At 42.5% G+C, this 12,117-nt stretch overlaps 1 protein-coding gene across 3 annotated transcripts in view; it reads left to right on the top strand.

Annotated features, from left to right (window-relative positions):
- Positions 1–10,925, top strand: part of DENND2A (DENN domain containing 2A) — a 253,271-nt gene extending 242,346 nt beyond the window's left edge. For all 3 annotated transcript variants that reach the window (XM_069227903.1, XM_069227901.1, XM_069227902.1), the window contains 2 exons: positions 3,487–3,573; positions 10,130–10,925. In XM_069227903.1, coding sequence (XP_069084004.1) covers positions 3,487–3,573; positions 10,130–10,161 — 119 coding nt within the window. In that variant the 3' untranslated portion in view covers positions 10,162–10,925. The remainder of the gene's footprint in view (positions 1–3,486; positions 3,574–10,129) is intronic.
- Positions 10,926–12,117: the final 1,192 nt, after the last annotated feature.

Raw genomic sequence — 12,117 nt, 5'->3', positions numbered from 1 at the left:
TGTGTCATTCTAATATAGCGTATGCACAGAGGCCTCAGGCTGTTCCTGGTAATTTGATGTCCAGACCCTGTTCTGTGACCTGGAAGGGTGCATCAAGCGTGCCCTCATTGTGTGCAATGAGCTACTGCCCATGCCCTCAGTGTAACATGCCCTGGGTGTAATACATAGAGCAGTGGTGACGACAACACTTGAAGTCTGAACTTTCCACTGGAGGAGCTGAAGATCTGCCTAAAGTGCCTAGAAGTCTGCCTGCTGAGAAAGGGAAGGAGTGTCCAGGAGGAGAAGCTCAGTGTATTCCTTGTGTAAGGAGCACCCAGAGAATGCTGGCATTTTCAGAGCATGAATCCAGGCATGATCCGTTTTGTGAACAGGTCCTCTAGTTGTTTTGAGCAGTTATTGTGAGAGCTGTACAAAGACTGTCCCTGAGTAATCACGCCCTCTTTGCGGACCAGACTGCCTCGTGCTGAGAGACCAGTACTACATCTGAGATGCTGTGAAAGAAGGCTGTGCTGTCACTGAAACATGAATCCCGACTCGCCTGTAAGCTGCAACTCCCAGGCACCACCTCACAGCATTTGGCCACTCCCAGACACCACCTCACGGCATTTGGCCACTCCCAGACACCACCTCACGGCATTTGGCCACTCCCAGACACCACCTCACGGCATTTGGCCACTCCCAGACACCACCGCACAGGATTTGGCCACTCCCAGACACCACCGCACGGGATTTGGCCACTCCTAGACACCACAGCACGGGATTTGGCCACTCCCAGACACCACCGCATGGGGTTTGGCCACTCCTAGACACCACAGCACGGGATTTGGCTAGGAGCCCACAACTGTCATACCATAACACCTGTCACAAGCCGGATACGAGGGCTGCTGAGGATGGGCTTTGCAGTACAGACGTCTCACCTTTCAGCCTGCAGACATCATAGTGGGCAAGGCTGCCGGCACGGACTGCATAAGAGAGTAGCCGCTGATGTTATGGCGGAGCCAGTACGCTTCCTCCGCACAGTACGAAATGATACAGTGATTAAAACGCTGATCTTAGCCTATTCTGGGGAACAGACACTATGCATGCGCAGAGGAGTATGCCATGCACATTAAAACTTTTTTTTATAGAAAGGGGTGAAAGAAGCGCTTAAAGTTGCACAATTTACTCGTTATTAATTAAGCCTTCAGCACCTGTGACTAAACCCTGCCTAAACTCGTAGTGTACTGGGGACTGTGGATAAGAGATCTCGACCTTCGGGGAAGGAAAGGGGAATACCTGAAGGAGGGGCTGTAGCTCTGCACTATTAAATGCAGCTTAGTTTACAACTCTGTATATCATTTCCATTAAATTGTGTAGTATTTAGTTCTGCTGTGTGACTAACGTTCTGTCTTCTTACATACATTATAATGACTATAGTGTCTTTTGTTTGACGTTTGAGTTACGGGCTCTTGCTGCAAAACCCATTCCCTAGAACCTTGTGACTGCTTGCCTTCACCTTGCCTGGGAACCAAATGCAGAAATGTTTGTACTTGGCCCAGTTGGCAGAAGTGTAATGGAGTGGCCGCAATGGCATATTACCTCAACCGTGGTTGGGACCCAGTATCCCCTGTCAGAGCTGTCTCCGAACAGGGTTTGACAATACTTGTGCATGTCAGCCGGAGTGCCCTCCACCTGGCCTGTACCAGCAGCCGGGGCTCATTGCACCTCCTTTTGCAGCTGTGTCCTCCTCTGGTCAGGTGTTCGATGACCTTCTCTTCACACAGAGGCCCATGAGTTTACCATCAGAGCCAAGGCACAGTTTTGTAATTTGAAATACCTGACATTTGTAAAGGAGAGCGGCCACACAGGCTACTCACATATTGTGTCTACACCAGTTCCAGAGAAGAGGGTAATTTAGGCAACACTGTTCTTCGCAAATAGCCCGCATCAAGGATTGCTGGGGTCTAGGCATGGTCACCATATGCCACCTCTCAAGTTGACCCTGTTAGAGAGCATAGGATATTAGAAGAAAAAGCTAAGGCGCTTTTCTTGGTGACATAGACGTTTGGTTAAGTGGCTTTCATTTTGTGTAAATCTAACTAGATGATGAGTCTAAGACTGCAAAGTAGAGCACTCCTAAGTGCAGATGTAATCATCTAGGCTTTAGCCTCTGCTAGTGATGCTTTAATGTGTAGTCCAGGGAGGATCTATGCATGTGCACGTGATTGTGATGAAATAGCATCTGAAGGAGTGTGCAACACAACACTCCTGGTAAGTAAAACCTTAGGGTCTTGGACAACAAGGGTCTTCACACAGTTGCTTCGTGTAGGTCCTTATCATAGTTGTCCCTTGAACTCAGTTGTGGTTGCTTGTGCTTTCTCTCCTTGGTGGAAACCTGTGATCGGATGCATTCACACTCTGCCTGCTCACATGGGGAAACCCGCGGTCGTCTCTGTTTACAGAGTTCACTACCATGTACCTCCTGCCCTCGTCGCCAACATGCACTCCTCTGTCGTGCCATCTTTTTTTGTTTGCCCAGGCTACTGCCAGTCACTTTTTCCATTTTCTCTGCATTTTACTGCAGCTCAATGTTTCTGCTACCGAAACAGATGGAGGTAGCCCTTCCTTGTCCCACCTCCCACTTGTCCAATAGTTGTGACGTCCCTAATCACCTGTATATACGAAAATTACTTTGTCACTCAAGTGCTAATTTAAAGGATGATCAGAATTTCATATATTTTCCTTATAAACCGATTATTCTAAAATCCACAGCGATTTGCTATTCATGGTCAAGTGTTGATTTTACTGCAATGGGTCAGTACAGAGAAATAGGAATCTGCATGTGATCTGGATGTCACCAGTACATTCTAAAGTGCAAAGGTAGCGTTGATATCACTTTACATTAAACGCATTAAGAGGGTGTATTTGCGAAGGATTAAAAGAATTAGAAGCTGCTCATTGACGGCGTACTATCACAATAGAGATTCTATATGGATCGCAAATGATCCTGAATCACAAGATCATTTTGATTAATAAAAGCAAAATACCTAGTTTTGAGGTGGACAAAAACAACTTCACGAAGTATTAATTATAATGTATAATCCCCCTACAATAAATACATTTTAAAAAATTGCAACTCACCCCTGAGCTCTGATACCTTATAAAGGAACACAGCCTTCGACCTTGTTGCTCTGTTTGGTCACAGAAGTCCTCAGTGGTTTTCTTATAAAGCTTGGTGTTGGCACCTTCTCCCAGATATGGTGCCCAGGCTTGTGTTCACTATGTGATCATGTTTATCAAAGTATCTTACTGTGTGGGGAGAACGTGGAACACATGCAAGCTGGGTGGTGGTTTATTTTCCTGTTCTCTCCTGGTCGTCATATGTGCTGGCAAGGTGCATTGATTGAACAGTTTCATAGCATGTTGGTATGTATTCCCAGTATGCAGAGTGCCCATTTTGCTGCCTCCCATGTGAGCTTTATCTGCCTCTTCCTTTGCTTTCTGCAGGGCTCTTTGAGATGCGGGCCCAGGAATATCTGGAAACTCTCCCCAGCAGTAAGCAGAGAGGGGTCGACAAATTCCTCAAAGGATTAGGTGAGTGGTCCAGAAAGAATTGTTAACATTGATCGGAATTCACTGCAACCTCATTTCGTTTCAGTGTCGGTTTGCAGTTGTGTGTAATTACAGCGTTAAGCAGTGGAAGGACTTTGGTCGGGGGATAGTTCAGTGGCTCCGTATGTATGGGAGGGTTCCAGAGCGATTTTTGTTCAAGTGACCCTCAGGCAGCCGGAGACCCAGGAGGTTCCCAGGGCCACAAGGTGCGTTTAAAGTGATCATGTATGTATGCATGTTTGTGGTATTTCTATTGTGCAAGTCTAGCCAGACCTGACAGCAGAGCGCTTTACGTGGTCAAAGACTAGCATAAAGGCATCAAACGATAGGACAAGGAGCAGGCTTGTGGAATATTAATGCAGTGTTGATGTTGTGTTCTTTAAAGAGGCGCGTCCTCAACTGTTTCCTGACATGGAGCAGCATTGGGGCGATCCTTATGGATACTAAGATGTTGCTCAAGATCTTTGGTGCATAGATGAGAAAGGCCTGCTGCAATGTTGTTTTTTTACACTTCATAGCAGTCTGATGATGTCCTAGCTGTGGGTGTGCCGAGAAGCACCAATGATGGTGAGCTTGTCTGCAAAATAAGCAGGGGTGCTGGCTGTGATGACTTTGCAAATTACACCACTGGGCCAGCAGGGAGAACCACTGTCGATCCTTCACAATGGGGGTGTTTTGATCATATATCCTAAGGCCTTTCAACTAGGCAACCTGTGGTCTTTTTATAGATTCTGTCATAAGCGTGTACCTTGATCCTGAGCAATTCACTTGCTCTCTCCTTGTTTCATTTGTTTTATAAGTCAAATTTAAGCGTACCTAGAAACGATTAAAATTAGATTAGAATTCAATTAGATATGACCCAATTTGTCACTGGCCCTACTCATTTGAAGTGCCACACACTAGACCTTGTTTTTAGTAACATCCCTGATCTTACCATCTCATCTTCGCTGCCTCTACTATGGACAGATCATTTTCTCCTCATTTAATTTCCCTTATGATGTCCCCAGGGATCCTCAACCCAGGCTAACTACCTTTGGGCGTACGTGGTCAAAGTTGGTGCCAATTATATGGCATACTGCGCTTAGTGCCTCCACTATGATTAACGACTGTTCCTCCCCTAATGTCTCTGATCTATTCGACAGTTCGATCTCCAACTCTCTGGATCTAGTACTACCCATCAAACTGAGAATAAAAAAACCTCTTCATAAATCTAATCCATGGTTTTCGTCCTCTCTATTAGAACTGAGAAAGAACTGCAAAATAAATTACAGTCCCTCTGCTAAAGAAGCTTATAGGCAATCTATTAGATCCTATCATCTTAATATTAGGGCAGCTCAAACTGCTTATTATAGCAATAGAATAGAGAATTCTTCTAATTCTCAGAAGGAAATCCTTCAGATTTTCAAAGAGCTCACTATTACTCCTTTGCCTGCCTCTTTGCTAGAAGCTTCTACTATACATAGTAATTCACTAGCAACTCATTTCCAGGACAAGATTACCAAGATATATTCTGGCTTTTCTTCGTCCCCCCTTCAGTAGATGTTGGATAAGCAGGCTGCAAACTCATTGAGTCTTTGCTAACTACTTTTCTACCTCTTACAGATGCTCAAACTTTTAAACTACTCTCTAATACAAAATCTGGCTCCCCCTTGGATCCTGCCCCTCCGGCTATCCTTTTAAGGGCGGCAGACATTATTGTCCCTCCATTAACAAAAATACTCAATAACGCTCTTTCTTCAGGTATTCTCACCCAGTCTCTTAAACATGCTATTATAAAACCTCTCCTTAAGAAGCCAAAGCTTGACCCTTCTGTCTTGGATAATTACAGACCCATCGCTCTTCTTCCCATTTCAGCCAAGATCCTAAAGAAACATGTAAACTTGCAATTGATGAGTTATCTTGAGTCATGAGCTCCTTCACCCCACTCAAATGGGCTTTAGAGCCCAACATAGTACGGAGTCTGCGCTCCTAACTGTGACTGAGTCTGCTCGTCAACTATTAGATCAGGGAGGACATGCTGCTATCATCCTCCTGGATCTTAGTGCAGCCTTCGATACGGTTGATCACACTCTCCTCTGTAACAGACTCTCTAAGGCAGGCATGGGAGGCTTGGTCCTCTCCTGGCTCTCTTCCTTCCTCATAGGAAGAACTTTCCAAGTCTTGGATCGCTCTTTCTTGTCTGATACTGTTCCTCTGACTTGCGGGGTTCCTCAAGGTTCCTCCCTGAGTCCAACTCTTTTTAATATTTATCTATCATCTTTGGCTAAAATAGTCATTCCCCACAACCTTTCAATGGTCACTTACGCTGATGACACTCAATTAGTGGTTTCCCTCTCTAGTACTGGGGATTCTTCCTCCGCTAATTTGGCCTGCTGCAATTGGATGACTCAATCCAAACTTAAATTTAATGATGGCAAATCTGAAGTACTGATTGTAGGCAATGGCTCTCCAGCCTCCCCTTTAGCACTGCATTCGGAGGCCTTCATCAGTCTGCCCCCTCCTAAGGCACAGGTAAAAAGCCTAGGTTTTGTGCTTGATCCCCGCTTGACGATGGAACTACAAGTAAAAAGAATCTCTTCTGTCTGTTTTGGTTTTATTAGATCGCTTAGGAAGATTCTTAATCTTCTTCCTGTCTCAGCCAGAAGAATTCTTATCCAAGCATTGGTTCTTTCCTGCCTGGATTATGGGAACTCTCTCTCTATCTTAGCTCCCCAGAGTATGTAATAAGGAGGCTGCAGATTGTGCAGAACGCAGCAGCTAGACTTCTTACTAACTCTCCTAGGCACCTATCTGCCAAGCCGGCTCTTGCAGCACTTCATTGGCTTCCGATCGAACAGCGCATCCATTTTAAATCTTTGTGTATCACTCATAGAGCCCTACAAAATAGGGGTCCACTCTTTTTCAGAAGGCGGATCTTCATCTATGCTCCCACGAGATACCTGAGATCATCATCTACTCAGCAGATCTGTATACCCCGTGTCAAGAGATCATGGGGAGGTAATTCTTTCATCATTAAGGCTGCCCGTCTCTGGAATGCCTTGCCTTATGAACTCCCACACGAACCATCAGAATCCCTTTTTAGGAAGAAGCTCAAAACTATTCTTTTTAGTAGCTAATCTGTCTTTTCCTGCTCCTTCCAAGACTTTTTTGTGTACCATTAGCGCTAGGATGCTCTAGGGTAGCTATGCGCTCTATAAATCCATAAAACTAAACTAAACTAAAATGGCAAAAAGTCTCTCAATTGGAGCTGAACGTTTACATATACTTCAAATCTTTTCCTAACTATTGCAGATAATGACTTAACTGTAAATCAGATTTTCACATTATTTTTTAGCTTCAAATAAATGCCTGCAAATCTCAAATCACCATTATAAAATTATGAATATCTGTGCACTTTTGCAGATTTTGGAATTGTGTTGCGAACCAAGATTTTTCATGTTTTTTGGAATGGAAGTGGATCTGGGCTTTTTTTGGTAATATGTTAGATTAGTCAGTTACTTCTTTCACACGGTTTTTAATCTGTGCGTGCAATGTTATGATCAATTCTTCGCAAATGTCAGTTTAATATGATCTTTTTGGTCCTTTTATTCTATGTGTCTTGTTAGTATTTCTGTCTTGTACTTTTTATGGCCATAAATTTAAAACTGAATAAAGTTTTTGATGATGGCTTCATAGGTTTCTAGCCACAGCCTTCTGTGGTATATGCCACTTGATTTGCTTGGTGCCCACCCTCTGAACTCCAGTGGTCCATGTCAGTTGAACTTCTGTGGTATGAGGCCTCCAACTTCACATGGTGAAGATATCTGACGTCCTATAGTGCATTACCCATGACTTATTGTGCATCATATACATTTATTTTGTTTTGTTTTGTTGATGACCTTGACAACCCATAGTGTGTAACTTTTAAATGTCCTTTTTGGACCTGGCCCTTAGCTTCACACAGCGAAAAGACCCCTTAACGTCTTATGGAGCAAAGCCTGTGAATCTCCTTGGTTTACAACGATTAAAGCCCCATGATACATGGCTCTTGCGTTCCACCTGACTGAATTTTGTAGAATTCATACAGCATGCAGTTTTCCCATGTCCTGCTGTTCGTTCACTCTCCATGTCTGAGATCCCTAAATCCTCAAGGTATAATTATGAAACCGCCTGTCCCAGGTGGTGCCATTAGAGCGGCGAATATGGTCCAATATGATGAAAAAATTATGAGACAGTTGAGTATCACGTTTTATTGCAAAAATAGACCAATACTAGTACAACCTCAATGGAAATTTAAAATATTTTGACCATCGGAATTAGCAGTATGTGGCGTAATGCATAAAGCAATTAAAATATTTTAACTTGATATCAAATAATTATGGTTCACGGTTTAGGAATTGATCATGGTCAGCTGTTTAGAGGTGAATCAGAGATGAAGCCGCCTCTTCCCCCAGCCCATGCGATATGTGGTCTGTTGCTCTCTATATCTCACTTTTCAAATATTTACACATACATTCATACTGAAAGTCACATTAACTGCCCTTCAAATCCATCATGTATCATTGCCTTACTCTTATGATGTCCGCTCTTTAAATCGGTTATACTTCTTCAGATGGTCCTGATGTGCGGTTCTTGGATCAATCATGGTTCGTTATCCTGCAATGCTTTGTGCATCTCTAGATTAAATAAATGTACATACAGTCAATCTAATTGAGAGTCATTTACACAGTCAATGGTTATCTTGAATATCTGGCATGGTTCCTGTCATTGGGTATTGCATTGGACATCACTGCTGTTTGTGTCGGTCGATTGCTTTCACCGTTATATTGTTGCTCTTGTGTGGGTCTCCTTCTCTACTCAGTTCAGTGTTCCAAACCTGTAAGTCTATTGCTATTCTCAGGCATTGAAAATGTTGAGGTTCTTCTCACCAGCAACGTCCTAAATCAGCTTTCACCACTAAGCACTCAGGTGGGCCAAATCAAAACTACAGATTTTGGAATTCTCTGCCAAACATTGAACCCACAGAATTGAAAATGTGGATTCTACACCGTCTAGTGAAGGAGGCCCATTTTCTTATTCAAAACAGTGCAATTGTAAAAGTTTAAACTCATTAAAAAAAAACAAAATGGCTCCATTCTTGTTAATAAGGAGGAATCAAAGAACAAGAGCCACCCCATCTTGACAGCAAGATAACGTTTGAATGCCTTAACCTAGAGCAAATCTACCACCAGCTCCAACAAGGTGATTAGATGGTCATCGTAGACTTACACATTACATATTTTAATTGATCAGTAATAACAAAGCACATGTATGTTATCAGCAATAAAGAAGCACATCGTTATCAGTTCACGGTTCTGAAATCCAGCTAGCAGTCAGCTGCCCAGGTGTATCCTAAGTATGTGGTATTAACAATGGCCCATGCAACCCTCTGCGGTGCACTGACCCCTACCCCCTTTGTCTGTGAGATAGAGAAGTGCCAGACGCCCCTCAGACCCTATGCATGAGGGCCCATCATTTTGCATTATGTCACTGCCTCTACCCATATCCAAATGGAATAGCTAATTAAAGCCTCATCTGACTACAGAGTGCTCCAGCGACAGAAACTTAACACATCAACAAGTACAATCCGTCAAATACCTGAATCAGACTTGGACATGAAAGCTGGAACAGTGTTTCCTTCGAAGGACCCCCTGTGATCTATAGTTCTCAAATGTTAGCAACTCCAAACATCACCATATCCAGTAGTCAAACAAATGCCCCCACTCTCGGACATCGTGGAATCATGCATTTTCATTGGACCGAAGTTCAGGCAGCGCATCAGGTCACTGCAAGGGTGTGCGGAGGGCCGGTATCGTTGGAAGGTAGGATGAGATGGTAGACTGACACTATCTCAGGTGGCTTTCCACAGATTTGATTGGTGGTGGCAGGGAAAGCACAGGCTGAAGTGGTGCTCTTCAGGAACTCTCATCTGGCCATGTGTTTTGTCACAGACTCCTTGATGCAGGGTTGAGGTGCCCATCTTTAATGAGGTACTCTTTTCAGTCTTCGAAATTTGATGAAAACCCAGAATTTACAAATAAGATTCATCAAGCAGCACTTGTAGGACCTGGATTTGCAGCATTGAGTGACCTCATCGAAGGAACTTGTAGATATTTAGAAAGACTATTAGGACACCTGTCAAAACAAGGTCACAGCTGCTGATTCAGAGAAGTTCTACACCCTCTACCCTGAGAAGAAAATAGACCAGCAAATGGTTTTGATAACACAACTCCATACTTCTAGTGTTCCTGCTATCCTTAATTTTATATATTCTTTTTTGCTCCTTTCCTTACTAGATATTCCAGAGCAATATAGTGTCTAACGGGGGAAATGATATATATCAAATACACCAAAATACTATCAAAACATAATATAAATATTTATCACTTCTTACTTAAAACAGTGAAACATGACATTAAAAAGCACAATCTTAAGCTTACATTCCTCTGACATTATGAGAGTAAACCTTTGATACATTTAAAAAAAAAAATTCATTGAGTATCTTTTTTTGCTTCCTCAGGTAACAAGATGAGGCGCTTGCACAAGCGGTAAAAAGGACAGCCTCTACCTGAGTGCCAACCAAACTCTGTACCAAACTTGAGTGAACACAACTGGTTCCTGTGCAGTTTTCCACCATAGATAAGGAAGTCATCTTGTGACATTACCGCAGGAGCCGCTGGTTGTGAAGAGCCCCAGAATCCGTTGGGAGTTATTCCGGCACAGAGGAGTCAAGAGTTGAGAGAGGAGAGCTTGTAGGCTCACCACCGTCTGTTTAAGAGATGAAGCTGTTTCTATTCAAACTTTTAAACATTCCTAACCTGTGATTCTTTGCACTGTACTACATTTTGGATAAGCTCCACATCTGCCTCACATGAGTCAAAATGGATTTCTTTTTTTTTATATATATATTAAACCATTTTATTTATGATACATGGTAGGACTTACCAATATTGTCACCCAGTGGCACTTTTTTTTCTTGGACCAAACTGGTCTTTATGGAAGAGATTGTAAAGACTAGTAAGAAATATTTCACAGTATTGACTTTTTAACTAAAACCATTTTTATAATAGGAGACTTTGTTGATGTACCATTGTATGCCGCCAGGTAAAATCTCTGTGAAATGTGAAAATAGACATTGGACCTGAAGAGGTGAAATGGAGACCACTACTAACTGATTTAAATTTGGACAGTATTTCCTCAACCCTGAGAGCGCGTTCTGACTTGTCAAGAGAAAAGCTCTTGGGTTTATTGTAAGGTAGCAGGGTCTTAATTTGTGAAGGCATAGAGTTTATAAACCGATGCATTGTCACTTGAAAGATTGTATTTATTTTTATATTACATACCAGACACAACTTTCTCAAAAAAGATGATGTACATACAGTAATACAACAACCCCCCCCCCCCTCCCCCAGTCAAAGTGAAACTAGATTTGTGACACTGGGTTCAAAACATCTTTGGATTTGTTCTATAATTGAGTCCAAAATATGTTGACCAATCATAGTGGTCTTCGGAATGGGTTATGGGCTCTTATGGTATTACTTTTGGTGAGATGCCATGGAGTGAGGTTAGAAGGTGATGATGCCCTTTGATTAACACTCATGAGGCTAGAGTGGTACTCCATAGATCAAGACAGCTACTTCCTGTTGGACAGATACATTGGACTTAAAATTTTAGAGCATCACCAGATACTGCTTGATTGAGCTGGGAGGTAATTCCTTATGATTAATGTTGAGGAACCTGCATTGTTTTGTGCGAGCTGCTGTTGGTAGAAGGATGAATTTAAAGTATGATTGAAGAAATATCATTGGCTATTCCTTGATAAGTTTGTGACACCTCCAGAGGTATTGGTCTATTTAATTAGTAAGTTAAAATATTTTCATGTGAACTATGATTCCTTAGTATCTGAGGGTTATTGTGTTACTGAGTTCTAAAGGGGAAGCAGAGGGGCGTGGTGATACTAGATTCCATAATGGTTGACGAAAGTTACATGGTTGACCTGGAAGTGCATCCCTTGAGGATTTGATGATAGAAGATTGATGTGATTGAGCTTTGAAGGAGGATGTGTACAGCCTTGGGAAATTTAGTCTCAGCATGATTACCTGATTTGTTTTCTTCTTGTGATATTACTTGTCAAAAGAAGTGACTGGTTTGAGTGAATTATGTGGACTACGATTTGAAATTGTGACCTAAGATTTAGGATTCAGAATGAGTTTAAGAATGTTCTATTGTGTCATTCGACTAACACATTCAGAAAGAGAAGCCATCACTTGTGGAAGCTATAAAGATGACAAAAGGATTGACCGCCCCTAGCATAAGATCACTTTAGGCCGGAAGGCTCTTTTTGATGTTTAGGTCTTTAATTCATTATGTCATGAGTGTCAAAGGATTGGTCAGATAGTTCCACATAGCGAGTCTCCAAGTAATATTGTAACTCTCCTGCCCATCTGTAATAGTTCCATTATTGCTGGTGGAAAAAGGGAATTCCTGTCCTGCCTGGCTCTTGGAAAG

Source organism: Pleurodeles waltl, chromosome 4_1, assembly GCF_031143425.1.
Source record: "Pleurodeles waltl isolate 20211129_DDA chromosome 4_1, aPleWal1.hap1.20221129, whole genome shotgun sequence".
Lineage (NCBI taxonomy): Eukaryota > Metazoa > Chordata > Amphibia > Caudata > Salamandridae > Pleurodeles > Pleurodeles waltl.
The sequence above is the reverse complement of the archived record's forward strand: the minus strand, read 5'-3'. Positions and strand labels throughout refer to the sequence as shown.